The sequence below is a fragment of the Tinamus guttatus genome, unplaced genomic scaffold (genome assembly GCF_059628265.1).
Source record: "Tinamus guttatus ecotype Peru unplaced genomic scaffold, ASM5962826v1 Tinamus_guttatus_pri_ptg001087l, whole genome shotgun sequence".
Lineage (NCBI taxonomy): Eukaryota > Metazoa > Chordata > Aves > Tinamiformes > Tinamidae > Tinamus > Tinamus guttatus.
The window spans coordinates 1,589,727-1,613,185 of NW_028289621.1; the positions used below are offsets into that span (position 1 = coordinate 1,589,727).

The 23,459-nt window shown below is 38.8% G+C and overlaps 1 protein-coding gene across 1 annotated transcript in view; it reads right to left on the bottom strand.

Moving 5' to 3' along the window:
- Positions 1 to 973: 973 nt before the first annotated feature.
- The window catches only part of TEX11 (testis expressed 11), a 31,418-nt gene continuing 8,932 nt past the window's right edge, over positions 974 to 23,459 (bottom strand). The window contains exons 10-28 of the mRNA XM_088538466.1: positions 22,716 to 22,811; positions 21,765 to 21,846; positions 19,901 to 19,979; positions 18,181 to 18,332; positions 17,422 to 17,507; positions 16,391 to 16,528; positions 15,581 to 15,683; positions 13,119 to 13,243; positions 12,255 to 12,340; positions 11,626 to 11,679; positions 10,888 to 10,928; positions 9,598 to 9,684; positions 8,075 to 8,145; positions 7,434 to 7,553; positions 6,504 to 6,576; positions 4,950 to 5,099; positions 3,990 to 4,098; positions 2,932 to 3,052; positions 974 to 1,494 (exon numbers count right to left, since the gene is read on the bottom strand). Of these exons, the coding sequence (XP_088394592.1) occupies positions 1,423 to 1,494; positions 2,932 to 3,052; positions 3,990 to 4,098; positions 4,950 to 5,099; positions 6,504 to 6,576; positions 7,434 to 7,553; positions 8,075 to 8,145; positions 9,598 to 9,684; positions 10,888 to 10,928; positions 11,626 to 11,679; positions 12,255 to 12,340; positions 13,119 to 13,243; positions 15,581 to 15,683; positions 16,391 to 16,528; positions 17,422 to 17,507; positions 18,181 to 18,332; positions 19,901 to 19,979; positions 21,765 to 21,846; positions 22,716 to 22,811 (1,845 nt within the window). The 3' untranslated portion in view covers positions 974 to 1,422. The remainder of the gene's footprint in view (positions 1,495 to 2,931; positions 3,053 to 3,989; positions 4,099 to 4,949; positions 5,100 to 6,503; positions 6,577 to 7,433; positions 7,554 to 8,074; positions 8,146 to 9,597; positions 9,685 to 10,887; positions 10,929 to 11,625; positions 11,680 to 12,254; positions 12,341 to 13,118; positions 13,244 to 15,580; positions 15,684 to 16,390; positions 16,529 to 17,421; positions 17,508 to 18,180; positions 18,333 to 19,900; positions 19,980 to 21,764; positions 21,847 to 22,715; positions 22,812 to 23,459) is intronic.

The window sequence follows — 23,459 nt, forward strand, 5'->3', positions numbered from 1 at the left end:
AAGGTGTATTTCCCTGTGATTTAGTTTCAGGTCTCACCTTATGATCTCCCCAGGGCTTCGGGTTTCTTTTCCAGCTGGTGCAAGGTCCCAGCCCACATCACAGCCGTCGTTAACACCGTGCTTTAATTCTGCCCATGGAGGGAGCTGCCTGCGAGAGTTACTACTTCCCTTTCAGTTTATCTCCTTTTCTTTTAACCTCAACCCACTTTGCAACGAGAGAGGGTTTAAGCAGAGCATGCTGTGAGAGGAGCATGCTGTCACACCAGCCTCAGCCACAGCACCCAGTATCTTGTTACCGTAAGCACCACGTTTACCAACTTCTGACAGCCTCTGTCGTTGCCATCTTCAATGCAATTTGCTCCTGGAGGAGTTTCATTCTTGCACTATTACCCAGAAGCTGATGCTCACCTGGGTAGTACTAAAAGATGCCTCATAGAGCACGTTCCTACTTACGCTGCTGTAAAAGCCGCAGTGACTTTTGCATCTGCGTGTCTCTGCCCGGAGGGAATGAGCGGGGATCCAGCTGCGGAGCAGCCAGGAGGATGCAGGGGTGAGAAGGGCTGGTTTCCACTTCCAGCAGCAGGACTCAAAGTGGTGCCTGGCACACGGCGAAGCAGGAATCACTAACATGCGGTTTACTTGCCTGTCAAAAGCAGGCAGCCCTGTAGCTTTGATGAAAATAAGCAGTGCGGCTGAATTTTTAAATTATTTATTGACAGGAAGGGCCTAGGCCTCCCACTGAGCACATCACAAGTAGAAGCTCTCCTCCCGGAGCACATCAGTCTTCCAGAAAGAAGGAGAACTAATGCAATTTCTTCCTGTCTGTGGCCACTGTTCTGGACATAACTCATGGTGAATTATAGCTGGTGTGTATGTCTAGTGGTCAATAAGCAGCAGTGCCTACTCAAAAGCTTTTGCCTTTTTTTTTTTTTTTTCTGTTAGCTGGAGAGCACCTGCCTTTTTTTAATTATTATTAACTAAATTGTGATCCTGGCAAACACCTCTGAATTCTTGCACATATTGAAATGGGCTGGACACTAAACAGTAACCTGATAAATACTCACGTAGCAAGGCAGCCAATGCACTGAGGAGGTGCATGGTCCTGAAAGACTTTTATTGTTCACACTGCCACTGCTATTAAGGTGAGACATTTAAACTAACCATTTAAACAACAGCAGGCTCATCTCATGAGAAAGCTATGTATTTATTTGCAACTGCTACAGAATGAAAATGATCCCCTAGAGGAAAATACTTACATTTCTTCAATAAATACTTCCTGAAAAGAGCAAAACTTTAAAACTGGCAGCAAGAGGGAGATTCTGGTTTCTTTTCCAATGCTCCTATGACCCCTGCAGAGCTTTCATCCCACGGAACATTTCCAAGAGGGACTGCTGTCCTCCTTTTGTGCAGCTGTGGTTGTCCTTACTCTTCACGTGGAAAAAGCCCTTTCGCTCTGTCCAACTTATCCAGCACCTCACTATAAAGACCAATCATCTGGAGAATATAAGCACCAAAAGAAAAATAATATATATATATATATATATATATATATAGACAAATCAGTGCGACCTATCAAAGACGGATTTATTTGTACTGATATAAAGCAGAGCTTATAGCTGATTTTTATATCAGTACCTAAAGCTATTCTTATTCTCAAGTGATGTATTTAAAATGGTATAGAAGTTGCAGCCAGCTCTTGATTGTAGTGGTTTCTTCATATCCATATTCAGATCCATATCCTCAAAAACCCTCACGTCCTCCCTTCCACTACTAACTATTCCTAACAAATCCATTCCCACCTCCTCTCACCCATCTGCTTCCACTTACATGGCCCTCATAGCTTTTCTTCAGAGATCCTAAGTGGCTGAGGAAACGCATTCCCAGTCCACACCACTGCTCAGCTTCTTTGTAGTTGCCAGTGCTATACTGAAATATCCCTGTATTCCAGGCTCTTGTCATCAACCAAAGGATCTCCATCTCTGGGTAAGCCTCCTAGAGTAACAAACAAAGCTACAGCTAACCAGAAAATAGAGTTTTCACTTTAAATCTGACTAATCAAGAGTGCATAAAAGTTTAATATTACAGCAGAAAAGATTTTTTTTCTCCTAAGCGGAGGGCAGAATTCCTTCCACCATTATCAAGCAGTTTGCTTCCAACATGGGTAAATAATGTGGCACTTACCTATGAGTAGGCCATGGAATGCAATTTTCTGTGCCCAAGAATGATGCTACGTAGGAAGCATGCTTTCCTACGGTGTACCTATAGGCAAGGCTGCAGTAGCTGCTGCACTGCTTTCCCCTTTATCCAGACAGCAGGAATATCCCCAAACCTGCCTGGTCCCTGCAGCTCAGAAGCAGTTCTCAGTGTTTTCATATTTTCTCTGTAGCTGCAGCAATAGTTTGCGAGGATGAAAGCTGCCCTTACTGATAACCATGGAGAGAAGCTGGAGCACTCCCTAAGCTGTGAATTGGTGGGGAATTGATTCAACTGGGGAAATGAAGGATGAGCAGTGAATTTAAGTGAATCCTTAACTGAAGCCTGGAAGGACATATTCATATTCAGTGTGCAAAGGTAGAAAGCAAAAGGAAAGATAGTTAGTTATTCCAGATCAAGATGTTTCTAAAACAGGCACTGAAAATCTAGCCTTCAATGTCTCAAAAATAAAATTAAATAAATAAAATCCAGAGAAATATGCAAATCAGTGATAAATTTCCAAGTCATTTATTCTGTGTTCTTCTCACTGTGTTTGCTACTGAAGTAGTTTTCAGTGAAAACTTATATATATTTAGTTGCATATATTTACATATATGTTGTGCATACATACATACATATATATAACAGTATATAATGTCAGTCTGACAATTGTTGCCGTTCTAATCAATATGTTTTTAAATGTGCTCAGGATTATGTTTTTTTTTCTGTTCAACTTACTGTGCTGCTGACCATGCTCAGGGCATCTTCAAAGTAGCCCCACACCTCTTGCAATACACAGGCCTCCAGGTCTGTTACTCCGGGCGGCAGAGAGAGGTTAATCAAACTGTGTAAACACTTGCTGGGAATCAGAACAGAGCAAAAGAGGAATATTTCATAGCACATGCACAGAGCAAACAGTCACATTTCAGTATCACCAGCACACCAGCTTGGGCCACCATGATTGCCAGCCTGGCACTTCCACTACAATGATTCCTACGCTCACATTCTTTTTTTGCCAAAACATACATTTTTCTAGTATCAGATCTCATTTGCACAAATGATACAAAATGCGAGATAAAAGTAACAATTAATTATTTTCGTTGCTGAGCACTATAGTAACCCCAAAAGATAGATTTACAATATACTGTAGAGGTGCTATACCTAACAGCAAGTTAAATAAGGACACTTATCCTAATTTCACTGGGGGATAACTAAGTAGTCAGTATCCTGCCCGTTGAGCTTCCTCAGAAAATCATTAGCAAACACATGGATCAGCAAAACAGTTCTCTCTTTCTCAGTGTAGAGAGGAAAGGCAGTATTAATGGTAACCTCTGCTCAGCAATTACTGTATGTAACTCAGGAAGAAGAAAAAAGAATCCTCTATGGGATAACAAGTTATCCCACAGAGAAGGAGATACCAGGTTATTTTCAGATTCCATAAGCACTACACTTCATTTTATTTTAAATACCTAGTTCACTACTGCAGAGTAACACCTGGAACAAACACCATCATCATAAGAAACAGCAAGAGCCCCTTTCTGGATCCATTTTTCTTCTTCAGTAGATTTACTGGAAATACCACTGTTTGGGAGAATACACTTAGTGAACAGATTTCTGTTACTGTACTCTTAAGTACATTTTAGTCAGTTGTACTTCAGAGGTACATTGGTTGGCCAGTAGGACGTGGAATGTAGCCCATAAAATAAAAGCCTTTTTTTTTTTTTTCTTCTCCAAACTGCAGGTCTTATTACCTGTCAGTAACACAGGCTCGTGCAAAGGTATGTGATGACACTAACCTAAATCTCACAGTGTCAACAGCAGGCTGCTTTCTGTGAAGGCTCAGTGCACTCTTGAGAGCCTTCTTACAAAGTAAGGGATACCGAGCTGGAGACTCCATGGCTAACGCTTGAAAACAGAAGGAAATAAAGAAGAAAAAAACAACTTAAGCCAGAGCTTTGCTCACTAAACTGCCATACGTTGCCCAGATCCTGTGCAACAACTAAAAAGAGATCTGCTTAATGTCTGTGCTGGTCACAAACAAGTGCTTCTCTGCAGCTTGCTTACTACACCTAGCATCAACAGAAAACATCTATGTTTAATAATTAACAAGCACTCCCTCTGCTGTCTTCTGTTGCAGTAACCCAAGGATAATAGGTTCTGCAGTAATTAATAGTTCCTCCCGCCTCCCCCCTTCTTTTTTGGAGGTGGGTGAATCCCCTCAAACATGAAAATCTGGGTTGAAAAATTAGGCAGGAGATCTTCCAAGTCTGGGCCTGTACTCTCTCAAGACAAGGGATATAAAAAGGCGCTTAATCCTACAGAATCCCTTCAAGGATTTGCATAGCAGCTCTAAATTTTGCACATCTTCCTTGGCATTTAGACTCTATTCTCAAGAAAGCGTGACTAGAACTGCGTGCTGAAAGCATGATAAAGAGCCGAGAAGTGCTAGAGGAGTGCTAGTTTGGAGTTTACAACAGTTCATGTGAACAATCCTTTCCAACTAACAACTTAGACAAATGTGTCAGGTTCTATAAATGGAAGGACACCATAAATTCACCCTCCATGTAATAAGATGATATTTCAAAATACACATCTCTGAATATTGCTGATATCCTAAGCATTTTTGCTTCAGGACTAGGTATATATGGTTACACTGATTTTATGCAAGATGCACAGTAATCCTAGTCACCATAAAGAATAACATAAGCTATTTTTCACAGCTTAAAGAACTATAAAAACACAAATGCAATCCTTACATGCAATGATTTCCAGTGTCTTGATCTCTATTTGTGGCTGTTCCCATACTGACTCCATAAGGTTGTTGAGTTCAGGATCATTCAGTTTGGCTCTTGCTTCAAATTCATAAAGAAGCAACAACGTGTCTGTTGGATCTTTAGCAAAATCTCCTATGGGAGAGACAGAATGGCACGTATAAAATTAGTCATTTATTTTAAGCTCCATGGTATTCAGGAAGGTATAAATTCTGCTTCCAACAAGCAGGAAAGTCATTAGGGTACTCAGACTTAACAGTACAGCAAGTAGAGCTCAGGAACTGGCTTGCACAGTCACCTCAGCTGTCCAAAGCACAACCCAGCCAACCTCTGCGCTCCCAAATCCAGACTGTTTATAAATGGCTAAATTAATGTAACCTTCCCAAGCAAGATACAGGCGCTAAAAAAGCCATTTTCATGGACAAGTAGAAGAGAGAACAGAAGGCTACAGGCTCAAACCATCAACTTGTCAAAGAACTTATCAATTGCTTCAAATTCTGCTATAATACTTGACGCCTTTCTTGTAGAAGAGCCTTCAGAAAATCCTTAAACAGCTTCTTCCAGAGCAATAGGCTTGTCCACACACTAGCCAAGATGTAGTGAAGGATGAAGGAATGAGCTGGCTGCCTTTCCACAAATCTCTGGAGTAGCAAAAAATGTCCCTAACCTTAGACAACCAACCCCCTAGGATTTTCAGGATAGAAATAAAATGGGAAGAGTGACCTTCGGTGCAAAAGGGCAAACAGAATTTCAAATCCAGGCTGTGTAACAAACCTTTTGTTCTGAAACAATAAAACAGGAAAGAAAATGAATATAAAATAAATTTCTCGACTAAAGTTAAATACTAACGCAACTTAGAACAGAAGCTCCACAGTGTCCCAAACCAGTAACTGAAAAGAAGTCAGATCACAGGCCAGACAGAAATGCCTAATGAATGTTTCTACTTTTATAGTGCTGAAAGGCGAAGCAGGTACCATCTTGCCCTAAGAGTCACTCAGTTTCTTAGTTGTTGGCTGAACACACTCCAGTTTTCAGGGATAAGTCTGATTTAAATTGACATGCAACAGGTAAGTAACAGAGGATGGGTTTTGGCACTCCCCAAATACATTACTAGGGCTTCTGGTATTTTTAAATGCCTTATCCATGAAGAGGCTAGTATAATTATTAAAATTGCATCTTGTCTTACTACAGGACAAGAGCAGAGTCAAGGAAAATATTTACATCATCATCTTTAATCTGAGTGATCCAATTGGAAATCTGCTACCCATCTACTCTAGAGCAAAAAGCCTGGAATTTGAGAGAAAAAAGTCAACCAACTTCCCTTGGAAAAACTGTTCCACACTTCGCATTATCTAGACAATAAAAAGCCAGCAATGATATATAAAAAGTCCAGATGGCTTTGCCAGTTCTTAAATCATATTGCCACACATCTGCTTCAACACTCATCAGCTGGGACAGCAATTCCATATGCCCTATATACAGTTACAGTGGCAAAGTCTGAGAGTTAAATGCTCTGAAGAGACATATTTTCTTGCTTACCTGATAATTTTAGAACTTTCCAGATCTCCTTGCATGCCTTTAGATGTTGAAGGGCCTCAGTCAAAAGTTCCATCTATTTTATAAAATATTCAAGATGTTATTTTTAGGTCATCATTTTAAAAGTGAAAGAAATCTGTATCTCAAATGACAGCAGCAAAGAGGTCTCTATACCTAGCTATATAATAAATGATGAACCAGTCTAATTAGTGCATCATCTAGACCAGTTATTACTGTGTGTTTTTTATTTTTCCAAAACCTCCAGATCTCAGACAAACCCTGTTCCAGAAAATGTTTAATTCCTGTAGGATATTGCTTATTTTTAGCTCTCAAACATAAAATAGTATAACTGAGACCAACAGACATCCAATTCTCACAAATTACTGTGCATTGCTCTCTAGAAAAGCAATGAAACCATAACCTCCATATCCTCCTTCCCACAGCAAGTTCCAGAAAAAAGAGTGTGTACACATAAAAACGAGTTGAGTTTTATCCTCACCATATCAGTAACTATTTTCAGTAACTTTACAGTCCCACACATGCAGCAGTCATCTGTCTATTCAACCTATGTTTAGAACAGATTCCTTACATACTATGAAGTATGTGAACTCATTTAAGAAACTTAAAGGCTAAAACTCCTTTAAGAAAGGATAATAACCTGAGCCCTTGCTGATACAGATCTGTTCAGAACCTATTTACAGAAACCCATCATTTTCAATTGTCTAAAGAGCATTTAGATTATTGATTCTAATTGATTATGAAAGGTTCCCATACTAGGTATATTGATTCTAGTTAATTATGAAAAGTTCCCATACTTTCAACAATCTGTTCTGAACGAAACAACCAAGATCTTAGAATGAAAAGAAGAAAATGTTGAACTGAATGCTTATTTCATGGGTTTGTAAAGAATCAGTCAAAAGAACAACTTCTTACCTGCTCGGAAGGTGTTGTGTCCTGCTGTCTCCCCATTTCCAGATCAATTGCAGCTGCCATTAACAGGCACGTCTTCTGAGCAATCAGGACAGCTTTGTCAGAAGGACAAAACTGGGACAACTGAACCCAAAAATAGAAGTAATGAGAATTGTGCCTTTACAAAACAACATTGCTCCTAAACGGATGGTTGCTGAGTTTCACGTATGGCATTTTTAGTAATCAGTCCTGAAGAGCACATGCTCATATTGAAATACTGCTTGTATAATTAAACAAAAAGTTTGTTCAATTCCAAAGGTTGCAGCAGTGTTTTGAGTCCATTCTGCAGAGAACATCTGCAAAGAACACAGTGCTGGTAGGTTCTGTATGGAGACTGGGACTTGAGCGTATCTTGGTGTAACACGTTCACACTGATGATACAGCTCCCAAACTTCATAGTTTTCTTTAGAAAGTTATTTTTTAACTCTAATTTTAAATGACAGTTTAAAGCAACAAAATATGACAATAATGCTTAGATTTTTGTATAACAGGCCGATTTTCTTCTGACAAGTCTCCATGTATGTGATACATGGATGCAACTTCTCAAGGAATTAGATGGATGGCAGTATTCCTCAATCAAAGACACTATTAGTGAGGGTAAATACCTTGAAAGACAGTACAAAGAAATCCCTCATCTTTTCAGGACAATTCTGGAACTGTACAGCCAAGTTCCAAGCTAATAAAGGAAAAAATTAGAACAATAATCTAGAATTAAAACCTTCAATATGTTATGGGCTATATCCATTAAAACTCTAGTAAGAGGTGGTTTACACATTCTATGATTCAATTTCTTTAACAAAGTATTATCACCAAATCATTTAACAATGGCAAGAAATACCATTACTTGTGATCTGTTAACTAAACATACATGACTCATGCTTTCAAATCCTTTGTTTTAATGATTTTATCAAAATCAAGTATCCATTCTAGCACATACCCTCTCCACAAGAGCATGAAAGAAAAGTAGCACTTTCTTATACTGGTAAACTCTTATCAGAATCTGGATAAAAATGTTGAATAATATTACCAAACCAACCCCCCCCAAAAATTTCATGTAACCTCAGCAGGGTTATATAAAGGAGAAAATACACTGTAAAAATACACTGCTTAGCAGTAGATGAATCAGATGTAGCCCTCTAAAGACAACTATGTGATTTTTATGTATGAGAACCTGACCTAACTGTTTAGATTTTGCAGTGACTTTGTGGATTCCAACTTGCACATAATTTCTTCCCAGAGACATGTTTTCATGGTCTCCCTTAATCATTTATTCTGTGAGCCAGAATGTGGCTTTGGAAAGCAGCAGTCACCACAGATCAGCCCCGTTCACACTGCTGCTCGTTACTGTTGATCTCTGTCACTTCCCAATCTGTTATCCTCTGCTCATATATTTTTTTCCATAGACAAGGAATGCACTGATGATACCCTTACCAAAAGGTACCACGAAGGCTGCTGAATGAGAACCAGAGACACATTATGGATCTTGGCTGTGAATGCTACACAGCAGCTGCATTCATACCTGTGATAACACTTTTAGTTTATATTCATATGCACATGTGGCCTGCTTATTTAAGGGAGTAATCAAGACTGCCTGTCTGGGTGGCTGAGTTAAGCTCATCCTGCACCACGACCAGGCCAGGCACTAATCATATTGCTGCACTGATATTGAGCTCTCATTTTGTCCACAATGAGAAGTGCCTACTCAGTATTTGGCACTAAGGTACTTTAGTACTTTTAGCAGTATTCCTTTCAGACACAGAAGAAAATCCTTTTTTATTTACTTGATCTTAATTTGCAATTCTGTAGTACAGAGCAGAGTCTTGGTCAAAATTTTATCACGGACTTAGACAAGTCCCGTGGTGAATATGCACTAGCCAACACAATAGTCATACAGACCTTGTATGAATATTTGTCTTGGTAACTGATAACTGCCTTAAAGCATGAGACAAACAAGATAGTTTTGTACGACAGAGAAATACAGTAGAATTCTAAAACTAGTCAAGGCAGGGACTGCCAAAGGTGTCAAGTTTTAGAAACCTGCTGTATCTTTAACACACTTTTTTCTTCCTTAACATCTGGCTGGATGGAGATGGAGGTGATTTAGTTCAGATTTGACAGTGAAACCTACCAACTTTTCTAAACCAGTGAGCTTCAAGGATCCTTCTGTCTCCTGTCAAATTCTCATCTGTGAAAGGCTCGGCAAGTCTCTTGTGAGCTGCAGAAGTTGTGTTGTTCAATAAATAAATAGCCTTCTCTGAGCAGAATAAAAGCATTTCCAAACACAGGAACTACATCTACAAAGCAGGTTCCCAAAACTTCCATATAATCCCCGAGGTTCTTCTCGCAACTTAAATCTAATATGCTTGACCAGAGAGGTTTGTAAAAACATCAAAATGTGCCTCAAGCAGCAATTACTGTAAGATATATAGGGCTGCCAACAAGTTTGCTCTTTCAAAAAAAAAAATATTGACACTGAAGGATACTGCAGAGGAGTTTTACTTTAATAGCACAAAAAGACATATTTCAAATATAACTAATTGGGGGCCTTTCTTCGAAGAATCAGTATTTCATTCAGTTCAGTTCTTCACCATTTTCTCCCAGTCACTGCCAGAATGGCTAGCAAAAAGTTCTAAGATTTCATGAAACTTTGTTGTCTAACAAAGAAAGACAGAAGTGAAAAGATTTCATGTGGTTTAACATTTCAGTTGGAAAAAAGTCCTCTGGAAAACTCCTGCAGCTTTTCCAGTGCAAACAAGGAGATTCTTTTTTTAAAGGAGAGTATAACTAAAGTAGCCACCAATTCCTACAAGCCTCTCCTGTCTGTCAGCAATTTGCTATTATTCCTTGCAAATTTCTAAGCTGTCCCGAACAAGAAACAAACAAACAAACAGCTTTAATTTAATCTAAAAAAAATCCTCCCTTTTAGCCAGATAGAACAATAAAAAACACAGCACTTTGCATTTAATTAAGGCCAGCGTTAAGTTCACACTGCTAATTCAGAGTACAAAACCAAACTACTTCCTTTTGTGGTAGCCCTGCTGCTCAAGATACTAACTTTGTTCTGGCCAATGCAGTCAGAGTATGAGACTGTCACTTGAGGCCACCCAGACGGTGGCCTGCACACAAGTATCTGTTGTTTGCATGTGTGGCCTTACAAAAGACTCCTCTTTCCTAAAGCAAAACTGCCCAGAAGAAAAACCCTTTTGTCTGACAGAAGCTGTCAAGTACAAGTTCTACTAGAAATGATTCTTCCAACATGAGCCTGCAAGTCTGCAAAAACAAAAACCTGCTTTTGCATTGAGGTCCAACTCTGCAACACTGATCTCCAGGTCTAACTTGGCTCCTAACTTTTACTGATTTTAGTCAGAAGTTGAGAGCCTAAACTGAAGAGAGTCTAAACATTTAGACAAACACATACCCAAGGTCAAGTAAGTCAGCATGGAGTCGATATCCTTATCTCTGAAATGGAAGGAAAATAAAACTTTAAAAGTTTCATTTATTTTCTCATGACAAAATACATTACTTATGATGGAATACACCAACCTGGTAATTATGGATACAGTTATTCTTTCCCTGACAGACTTTTAGTCATTAGAATCTTCTGGCATTTTAAGTCCTAAAGGAGAGGTGAAGACTTGCAGTAATTTTTTACTGATCTACAGTGGTGAAAAAAAATCACTGTAGAGGTGTAGCAGGAGACTTTCCCAGTCACTGGGGCTGCAAGGTAAACCAACTGTACCCTGTTTTTTTGTCAGTCAAAATAGTTCTCCTCCTCCCAAGTCAGCACCCTATTTTAAGTGGCTAGTCTTCAGTAAGGAAGAGCTCACACAGTTCTCACCCAGAACCTCTGAAAGGTATCTCCTCCTACTGTCAATAGTAGTTATTTAGTTCACATTCCCCATAAAAAATATCTGGCAGTCTCATGCATTAATGAAAGAGGAAGAAAAAAAAAAAAAAAAAAAAAAAAAGAATGTAAAGAAAAGGTTATACAAGAGGAAGAGATGGTCCTATGTGATGCCATATGTCAAAGCAAAAGGTGGGTGGATCTTTAACCAGCATAAAAATTAATCTCATGATTACCCTGTAAGAAAGGAAGTCCTGTATATATATATATGCAGCATATCTACCATAAGAAAAGTTTTGTAAATGGACTCACCTTCTCTCTTTATTTTCTGCCATGACTTTTGACAACATAAGACGCACCAAACACCTAAATATGAGAGAAATGAACAATGACAAGTCTAAAAAATATATAATTCACAGGACTCAGAAGTGTCGCATAGAGAATAAGATTATTCTATTTCCCACCCTTCTGCCTTATTCAGTTTACCTCATTTTGCCTACCAATTAAATAATAAGTAAATAAATGTACTTTGAGAAAAAAATTTAAGGAAATGTTGCAAGAAATATATTTGTTTCACAGTATTTGTTTTTATAGAAGTGATAGAACAGTTTAACAAAATACTGCTTGATCAGAGGATAAAAAGGAAATGGTATTTTTACCAGGTACACTGTTGCCATCTCATTTAAGTCATCTGTCATGTTCACATCACAATATAATCATAAAATGCAGAGCTACAAATACCACCTTCTTGGGGGAAAGCTAAAATATCTGCTAGATGCTACAATTAAATAGATGCTACAGTTCAGGACTGAGGTAAACCTGCAGCACCAAAAAAACCCATGAACTAATCTTTGAACTACTCTGTTCTGTCTTCCGCCTGACTATAAATTCTTAAAAAGAAAAAAAAATCCTCTTTCCTTGCAAGTATCTCAAATTCTTACTTTAATGCTGCAAATATTTGCTGGCAATCTTGTGAACGTTCAGATAAATACTCCAGAGCTTTGATAGCCACAACCTGCTGTTCATTCTGAAACCAAATAAAAACATGCTTTGTATAAACCATGCTACACCAGTTAGCACTCTCACAAAAACAAAACAAAAAAGAAAAAAGAAGGGGAAAAAAAGCATTTTGAGCACTTTGGGAAGGTCTGTGCAGCCTATTGGTCTATTTACCAGGAAAGACCAAAGGACTCTGCACAGAACATAACCTCAGAGCCAAGAAAAAAAGAATGCAGAGAGGTCATATGATGAACAAAGAGCCGATGGCAAGAAATGGATCATTGCATTTTGGCAAAGGTTTCATGCTTCAAAATGCTGTACAATGCCCTAAAAGGCAACCCAAAGTCTTCTATTTATGCCAATGTAATCCGCCAGTTCAGGCGTCACTCAGTCACCACCCGCAGGCAAACAGGAGGGACAATTGATTTTTCAGTCTCTTATTCCTGCACATTTTGCAGACAGGTTCCCCTAGCACCTCAGAAAGCAAAACTCAGAGGCTGGAAAAAAAATGTATCGTTTTGCTGAGGAGAACTTGATGGAAATGTACCACATAATTTCCAGCTGCCAATATTTACAACTTAGAAACCTTTATTTTCCTGAATAAATCAATCTATTTTCATGGGAAACCACTTTCTCCTTTGTTTTACACACCAATTGGACTACTCACAGTAAGACTTTGGTCCCTGAAGCTTGAAATACTTAGAAATGCATGAAATACCTAGATACCTAGAAATACCTAGAATACCTAGAAATACCACAAATAGGAGAGCTGTCTTTCTTATTAAAGAAAAAAAAGATAACGTCACCTCTAAAGCAATTTGGGCAGCCAAACTCAGGAGGTCAGTGCCTGTGTTTCCATCCACTAAGAGCCTGTCTTCATGCTGAGACTCCTTTTCTGTCAGCTTCCCCATTGCAATCACTGCTTCCACAGCTGCCACAGATATAGGGAAAAAATAGTGAAAATTTTGGTAGAAGTAGTTGAAGAGGGAAGTTCTACACTTTTAACAAGGCTTTTTGGATGACTTATGAAAGGCTACAATCCTTTTTATTTTAATATGAAAAAAATAAGATTAAAAAAAATCCTGACCACGCCAGCTCTTTTCCACAATTAAGCATTTCTTTACTAGAGAGGTGCCAAAAAGGCTTTCCAAGCTACTGATCTAAGGAAATGAGGATGTCAAACAAATGCAACTATCTCACATCCTTAATTTTGTTCTGCTAAATATCTGTTTGTCACCGAAGACAGAGGACTTTCTCTAATACATGGTCTGGGCACGGTTCCAAGCTCCCACATCTTGGCTCATGCTAAGTGTACTGCTGCTTTTATGTTCACACTGTGCTGTGGTTCCCACTCTACATTATGTGAACAAATTACGCTGTCATTAAAAAGATGTATAGAGAATAATTAACTGCCACAGAATTCAACGGAAAATGTTCTATTTATAAGCCCAGCATGTTACTCTGCATTCTAAATAAGTACAGAGTATATTCACCAATTTTCATTATTTGAGCTGAGATTCTCATTAAAATATGAAATGGCAGAATTCATTGGAAAGAGTCTACAGAGATGTTTCATTCTGCAATTTGCCTTCATGTTCTTTCTGGTAACCTTTCTCACTAACTGATGCCTTTTGTTAACTTCAGGCTCTGCTTGACCAGAGAGATTGAGAGCAGCAATAATGGTTCAGTTCAGGCCCATCTAGCTCAGTACCCTGTTTCAACAGTAAATGCTTAGAAAAGAGCATTAGAAATAGTAACTATAAAATCATTCTTGCCCTGAAATGCTACTTCAGCTTCTGCCAATGAGATTAGAGACTTCCTAGGCTCCATCCAGAAAACATCCAGCTGTGGCAATGAACTCCACAATTACATTCTGTTTGCAAAACGTATCCTCCTTTGGCTGTTTTAAACCTATAGCCTGACAGTTTTGGTAGTTGTCCTTTCAATATTGTGTTTCTCTGTGTTATGAAAGAGAGTAACTAAACACTCTTGAATCTCCTTCTCCATGGCAGTCACGATCTCATAGACCCTTCTCCCCATTATGTCTCTGCCAAGATGAACAGGCCAAATCTGCTTTGCGCTTCTGCTCCTTGTTCAAGGCTAATCTTTATTGAAATAGAATTAAAAATTGTATGTAGCTGAACTGTGAATTTTACAATGGCCTGGAAATGTCCCTCTCCTGCTTTCTACTTATTTCCTTTTAATTCTAGTATTCTACTTGCTATTTAGGATCCTCAGCCACAAATAATTGAAGCCTGGGAAAGCACTCAGCAGGACATCATATGCTTGCCCTATTTTTACAGCCTTCCCTAGATCCACACACAACTACTGCCAAAACAAGGATATTGGGCTTTGGTTTGACCTAGTTCATCTGCTCTCACTCCTATGCTCCTAGCTGCTCTTGGGAACTGAGCTAACATTTTCAGAGAACTAGTCACAGGAAGTATGAGATTTTTCTTTGGGATTATTCTCTAACCATGTGTTCCGGTCTGCACCACAGAAATTAGTTTCGTTTGACAAGATTGGGCCTTGATAAATTCATGTCTCCTATTCACCCACTTGCTGTATTATTACTGCTTACAAATCTTTTCATGATTCCAGAATTTTCCCAGGAAAGGAAAGAAAGCTGGCTGGCCTCTAATTCCAGATGTCCTACTTTTCACTCTTAAAAAAAGCATTTTATTTGCCCTTTACAACTTTACTATCAATGCAGGAGTCATGTAGACATCATATACAGCTTGTAAAGAAGTTGCCTGTTTTGTTTTAATAAGAATACAAACATATATGTAAGGTTAACAATGTCGGTATCAGTTGAAAAAATATATGGGCCTAATTCTAGCAATTGCAGAGGAAAGAAGTTATAGAATAAACAGAGCAGTCTTGAAAGTTGATTACACTATTTAGAATACCTGACACGAGAAAAAAATGGACACGCGGGGAGAGTGATATTAAATCTCAACTGAAAAGTAGAAGAGGGGACATCTACAAAATTCTGGAAGAATGAGCACAGAAACAAGGAGGCAATGGGAGCTCAGGACTGGTAAGATTTTAAGGAGAGAAAAGGCAACCAGTAGAGTAAGAAGTGAGAAAGGTACCAGGTAAACTGAAATACAGCTCAGACTGTTCTAACAAAAAGAAATGGTCAGAAGCGAAGCACAAAACTGGGAGATACCATGAGCAGCAGGCCAAAAGAGATACTGTTTCTAAAAGCTAAAAGAAGCAACCAATTACTCATGTTGAGACAGATTATGCTTATCATTACTTCTACCTTTGCCAGTATTATTTTCCAGCACTGCAATCTTATAGACACTAAATTGAGTAAAAATGCTGTTTGGATCACACCTCTCTGCTTCTTTCACTGCCTCTTTAGCCTATAACAGAGAATATAACAATTCAATCCAATGATATCTTGATATCTAGAAATCAGTAATAGATGTTGCCAGATGAGAGACAACTATACAACATTTTAATGACTGTCATTGATATTTATGTAATTTCTTAATAGGTTTGGTTTGGCAGCATCCTCCCTGGAAGGAAAACGAGAGTGACCAGCACAGGACCCGAAGGTTGACAATGACACAACTGCTTCCTCAAACTCAGAGTCAGAACATGAGAGACACCCTGAAGATTTTGAGAAATTTAACTCCCTTCTGTTACTTGGAAGTGTGCAGTACAAGAGCCCCAAACCAGAGACCTTTTAGGGAAAGCAACTGCCTTTCTTCACTGCAGAGGTAAGGGCAAATAAACTGTTGTGGGATGTTCTAGCAGTAAAACTCTTTTCCTGCTAGGGCTCATCTTTCTTAGAAGAGAAAAGAGGTTCTAATCTGAGAAGAAATCTAATATACAGGCATGATCACAAGACTTGTGAATGGTTCCTCTCACTGGAATAACAGATGGTACAAGAGAACCCAGTAGCATCTAAGATAAACAACACCTCCCTGTCCATCATGTAAGGTAGGCAAAAACAGTTCCCTCTTCTCAGGGCAGAAGAGGTACAGCAACAAGGAGGTAAACCAAGCCCAAATGGTGTAGATATAACAAGAACAAAGGAAATAAATACATATATATACACACACACCTTATCAAGCTGTTTCAAATGAAGATAGCAAGAAGCCATGTTCCTCTGCAGTTTAGCCAGGTTCTGATCTATCTGCCCAGGTGTGTAGAAGCTCGCAGAGTAGTTGTACCACTGAAGAGCTTCAGAATAGTTTTTTGCCTATTAAAAAAAAAATCCTTAATGAAGGAATGAAGATTTTAATAGATTTGGGAGTAAAATTTCAATACTAACACAACAAGATGCTGAGAAGCTGGGTGGGCAATCCAGGCAGCAAAGAGTTACAATTTCTGGTGGGAATTAAGCATGTGTCGCGTAGCAAACTGCCAAAGTCAATTGATGGCTCCCGGGCAAAAAGCGCATGCCGACAGTTCGCTTTGCAATTAAAGTTCATCGGGAAAATATTTTCAGTTTCGACGTTTTAAACGGACAAGCCTGGAGCCTGTTGAATGACAGTGTGTGGTCTTTCAGCTCAAAAATCTATGCCAGCCCCATTAGAAAAGGGAGTATCCCTGCACTCTCCAATTCAAAAATTACTAACCTACTGCAACATCCACTTTCTGCTGTGGTACAAAATGAAGTTTTTAAAGTCATAATGTATTTGGAGAAACAACAAATTCTCTCTCCAGAGCCCACTCCCCATTTAACTCACTTGTCTGTCCAGTTTGGAAACAAGATGGGAGGCGGCATTTAACAATTCACAGCAGTGCCTCTAAAGACTAAAATGTTCAATGTAAACAGTTCAATGTAAAGCATATTTTAATATTTTTACATCCTTCCCTAGACAAAACCACAATGATGAACTGCATAGGCCCCTTGGCTGATCCATTCTGGTCATGACAGTGCGTCCACATACAACCCCTGAGATGAGACTACATGAAGCTTATGGCTGTAATGGAAAAGAGCATCCAGATGGATGAAAATAAAAGTAGCTCCCACTGGAACAGGAATCTTAACTCACCTTTTAACCAAAAACAAACATACCAAAACACTCAGGAAAAGCAATTCTATATTTTCACTAATATGGATAAAAACAACACTACTTGGTCTCAAACCTCATATTTTTTGGCAGCTCTATCCCACAAAATGATATGCAGCTGGTTCAAGTTTTCAGGCAACAGCTGTTTCCCAGTATAATGACCTGAAAAGATACTGCAAATCAGCATTTTACAAGAACTTTAAGCAGCACAGGGGGAAGTACCTAAGAACTATCTGAGAAAGACTGGTCCACAGCTAAGAAACACTGATACTGCAATAGCTTCAGCCAGGATCCAGTGTTTCACATCCTGTTTCTGAAAAGAAAAAGCAGTGAGCAAAAGAATAAGTATTTTCATACTTGAATGATGACAGTATGCCTCTTAAACCTATATTTAGATGCTGCATAAAATACTGTCTGATTTCCAGCAGTCAGAAAATATTTCAGTGCAGAAGCCACTAAAAAGGGATCTGTAATTCAGCTGCTCAAACAAGGTTAAGCAACCTGTTTTAATACAAACTAAAGAATGCTGTCCTGAATAGACCAAGTATTAACATTACACAGATTTTATAGCGAATGTTTCTATTCCCACACATATTGGTCACACAGAGGCTACATTGTGTGTATAGCCTGGCCTAAGAAGGAATAATTGTTCTAGCAATTGAATTCACCCTGAGCTCAACCACGATTGTCATGATTGCCACAGGAGTTCAGAGTCACCATACAATAGAAACAGTAAGAAAAGAGAGACACAAATAAAATGAGACTAAATAAAGAAAAATGGAATTAAAGACTTAAAAGAACTAAATCCAGCTTTTGGCAAAATATGGGTACAGACCTATAATAATTTCTTCAACCTTTTGCTTGGCAAGCAGCTCCCTCTTGTTCTGCAACAGGAAGTCAACGTGGACTAAGGTGATTCTTCCAAGGTCGGGGGAAGATTCAAATCGTTCAGCAACAGATTTTAGAAAATCAAAACCAACTGATTCCCTGTTCAACAGATGCATTTTTAAGAGGCTGTACAGAAAGAGCTGATAATTTTCAATTCTAAAGACTAATGTATTCACACCATCCAGCATGCTTCTCATTAGTGCTATTGACACATAGTCACATTAAAACAAAGTCAAGATACAGATTTGCTGCAGATCATCTACTCAGAAGTAACTTCCTATGAGCTCATGCTGGTTCCACAACATTCACAAGAGAGTTTAACCCTCAAAATGAAAGAATAAGAATTTACAGAAAGGTAAGAGTGTATACATAGGCAATTATGGTGGAGTACCTGACTAGGTGAAATTTCATTTCTTTCTTTATAGCAGCTTGTTCTTCCTTATATCGCTTTTCATAAGAAAGATTCTAGGAGACTACTCTTTCATTCTGAGGGTTAGTCAGTCGATATGAAAGATCATTTCTGACCCACAATATATATTAAAATTGCTCAAGGACAATCCTGATCATTCCAAAGCAAGACTGCATTTCTGACCCACAATATATATTAAAATTGCTCAAGGACAATCCTGATCATTCCAAAGCAAGACTGTGGTACTGCGGACCTCCACTCAGCCTTATATGACACCCTGTTCTGCAGCTGTCAATCTGTGTCACCTTGGTATGGAAAGGACAGGCTGGTTCTCAAAACTGTTGAACTATCTCTGTCAGTTTTTATTTAATACAAGGCTTCACCATGTAACAAGACTTCTTCGTCATCTTTTTCTTGCTAGGCTTAGTGGCCAAAGTATTTCTCAGCCTTTCTCTCTCCCAGCAAACATACAAAAATTTATTAGTATTATATAACAACAAAAAAGTATAGTATTACAAGGAATGCATCGAGTTCTACAACCCAATGTACAATCTGTTCTTTAAAGGCAAAGACTTGTCAGGCTCCCAACTGCACCAATAGGCCTTAATTACCCTGACAAGCCCCATCTGTGACCCACACCCACATCTTCTTGGTGTTCAGGAGCTCTGTTTAAGCCCTGAGCTCATGCTCCCATCCTTCCCTGAGCAATCTCATCAGTGCAGCTGGCCCCTGCACTGTCTCCTGGAGAGACACGTAGGCCCTACATTGCAGACAGCTTGTCTCCAGTTCTGTCTCTTGACTGAACTCCCTGGATGGACCCTGGATCTGGTTCATCACTCAGCCGTGGTGAACGCTGCTAGTGGCACCCTGCTCTGCCTGCTGTGCCCTGATGCTGGGGGACTGGCTCCTTCCTGGTGAGCTGCTACAAGCACCCCTGGCTCATCTTCCCTCCTGGAGCAGCCCTGTGCTTGCTGCTTCCTGACAAGGTTATTAAATCCTCTGCACACTACCAGTTGTTCTTTATGATTTGTATTATTTACTAATTCTCCCTTTTTGTTATGTCAAATGGGTTGCTATTATTTACAAGTGTTCAGATACACTGGATAATGCTATTTCTTTCACATAGGTTACTTGAGTATTATCTTGCATATATTTAAAACATATGTGCACACACATATGTATTTATATATATATATATATATATATATGCTGAAAAGCCCAAATACTGTGTTTGTTCTACCTAGCAACGCTTTCATACCTTCCATGTTCCAGCAGCAATTTGGCAGTATTCAAGCAGGAGTCTAAAGACACCTCACGGTGCAGGAATTCTGCAAGAGCTAGACAGAACACAGCACAGTTGAAACTATTCAGTTGTCTTAAAAGCTTAGCTGCTTACTTTATGGTATTACAGCCTCTTAAAAATATGTAATAATTCTAAAACTAAAGAAGAATAAGACTTCTTCATTGTATTTTGACTTTCCTTTCTTCCCTTCACAGTAAATTTAGTACTACAGCTCTGGAATTGCAGTCCTCTGTCTCTTTAAAGCAGGAACAGAATAGGCATTAATAGCACAAACTTTTGCCTCAAGCTGCTCTCTAACAATAGGTCTCATCCCGATTTAAATGAAACCACTTAAATGACTGAGAAGAGTGCTCGGGCTGTTGGGTTTGCATCACACTGCAACTGGAGTTACATAAACCTACCCCCTGTAGCATCAGTAGCCCTAGATAATGAAAAATGTTTGTTGAATTGCCTGGTGCTCATAGGTAGGTATCAGTTTTGGATCACTTAGCTTAAGTTTAAAGATTTTTAAATTGCTTCATGGTTTAATCGCAAGATTTAAATAATGGTAACTTTGGTAAGTACTACATAGAGATACAATTTTAACAGTTGACAAAGGGAGCATTTCTATGGCACCTGTGTATTCCTAAGCAATTTTAACTGCACAAAAGAAGATTTTAGTCAAACCCCTAAAACTTAGCAGAAACCTTTATTCAAAAGAAAGAGAAATTACAGTGCATAGACACCAGTCTCATTTCTGCCAGTCATCTGTGAAAAGGTAGACATCCTGCTTAGGTAACTAACTGGGCAAAAAAAAAAAAAAAAAAAAGGTTTGTTGCTTTACAAATACTTGTTATCCTGTTTAAAATATGACTGGTGTCTTATTTCTACCAAAATATAATCAGAGCGTGTTTTGATGGGCAAGACTATGACAGAACAATTCAGGCTGCAAAAAAGAAGCTGACTATTGCAATGCTAAACTTTGAGTAACTGTCCACTTGAAAGCTGGCTGAGATTCCCCAGCCGCCGTCTGAAGTGGAATTTCCATTCCTGCCCCTCTGGCAGCACTCAAACCATCCGCTTCTGTGCAAAAAATTCCTTACCTTGTTGTATATTTATGTCTCAGAGCAACCGTCATTTATCTTATGCTTTCCAACTAAAAAGATCATAAAGTCTCTCTATAAGATTTCGCTATTTAGGGAAATTAGGTCTGTCTGAAGCACTACTCTATCTAGTCTAAAATCCCCCTGAAAACTTTCTTCTTCTGTCACGTCAACATCAATTCGCTTCAAAGGATAAACTTAAGGAACATGGGAAGAAGTCTATATGCCCTATACGAACCAAAGAAATTGTGGTAACACAGGTTAATACTAACACATTAATATCCACTTGGCCTCTCCTGCCCACAACCTGCACTATCACACATGCATGACAGCCTTTTAGAGGCCTTCCTACCATGCAGACTGTGTAAGAGACAATTCACTTCCAAATTCTTTAAGTTGTCTTAGGCCCTAGGTCTAAAATCAATCACTGTCTTCACTCAAAAAGCTTTCAGGGTCTTCCCCCTTCCCAGCAAACATATTTGATCTCTCATAAAGAAAAAATGAAATAAACTTGTGTTTAATTCAAATTGACATCAACTTCTGCATAACTCCTAACTTAACCCTGACTACAGTGGCCTATACTCCAAAACCAGGATTGTAACAGCTAATGGAAAATCCTCTAAAACAGTTAGAGGTTAGAGGTTTTTTTTTTTTTTTTTAATCCATAACTCAGGCTGTCTTCTTGGATATGGAATAGTATGACCTTACTATGAAACCTATGCAGAACTATGTGATACCTGCTTTGACGTCTTCGTCTGATGCTCTACTTTTAAGAAGAACTTTAACTTTCAAAAAAAACCCTGCTGGATGCAAACGCTCCTGCACAATGAAAAACAATAAATTACTTAGCTGTTTGTTGAATACAGATCCTGTGAGAGTCCAGCGCATTCGTAACATAGAAAAACATCACAAAATTGTATATGCTCCCTTTCTTAATGACTCCCATTTTAACAATTGAAGAAATAGATAAGAAAAAATTAAGTTACTCTAACTAACCTGAAGGGACAGAAGTATAAAACTTCTCCCAGTCCTCATATTGGGAAAGGAATGTGTGTGTGTGCAACATTTTATCAAATATTTTATTATATTGAACACTGTGGTAGTAACTGGCTATATTATATCTATATATCTTCATGCTAGTTGGCACAGCACATTTTTCAAGTCTCAGAGAAATAGAATCAATCACACTAATGAAGTGCTATAGCTAAATTAGTTATTTGAAATAAGGCTGATGTCGTGTGGCTACACAGCTTCCAAAACTCAAGCTATCTGGTACTTGCTCAAACATATAGACAAATAACGAGATAGAGACTCAAAACATAGTGTGGACGTATCCGTTGTAGCCCAGAAGCAAAGGAAAAGTTTGGCACATAAAATGAGGTGCTTTAAACCTTAGATGAACCTCACTGAAGTTTATTCTGTTTGTACAATTTCCACTATCAAATAGAAGCACAGAGAAGCAACACATCTACATGTGCACACTCAGCAAGACTTCTCTACAAAGAAAGCTGCCAACCCCAAAACATTGTTATGAGTTTGAAAGCTAAAGCAAGGGAAATACACCTCAGTCCCTAGCTTATCTGATCTCAAGGATACTCTACCTGTGATTAATATGTTCCATATGATTATGTTAATAAAAGTTTGAGTTTTAATTACTGCACACCTTAACTACTGTAGCACACTATTACCTCATTTGCCAAGTTTATAGCTTTCAGTGCCTTGTCAAGGTACAGATTGCAGTCCCACTCCAAATAGGCAGTCGCTAATAATCGCAGCACTTTAGCCTGGAAAGAGGGGAGAAAAAAAAAACCCAAATACCTATTAAACTTCATCTGAACAGGAAGAAAAAAAAACACCCATTAAGGTTACCAAAAAAGTCTTAAAACTAAGACTACTAAACTACTAAACTACTAAAAATAAAATCTCTCTGAGTCAAAGAAATGCCTTCAAAGCCTTGTTTATGCCTGGTACCAGACTTCTGAAGTGACTGCTCTACTCCAAAGCCTCAGCAGGAATGCTGGGTCCATTCTTAACACTGCAATCCAAACAACCCCAGTTAAAGGAGAGAAAAGAGTAACAAGGAAAATCAGAGATCTGGATTCTAATCTGTAACTGGTTTATATAAGGGGAAGCAAATAAAATCCACTCTATATCCACTGTGGGTAGCACTAGCAGTAATGGGCTTATGAACAAGACGGACAGATCCATCAGAAATGACACAGCTGTAACAGCTGATGCCTTGAAAGAAGAGGGAGAAGGAAAAGATACGTGACCTCTAAGGGTCTGTTTCGGTCTTACTTCTTCTATAGTATAATCTCTGTGAAATACTATATTCAGAAGTGATTAAGGGCACTCAGTAGTGATTCAGTTTTAAGCCTGACGCCCACAGCAAGCACGCTTGCCACTTTGCCAGACTTCACAGCAGACAGTGC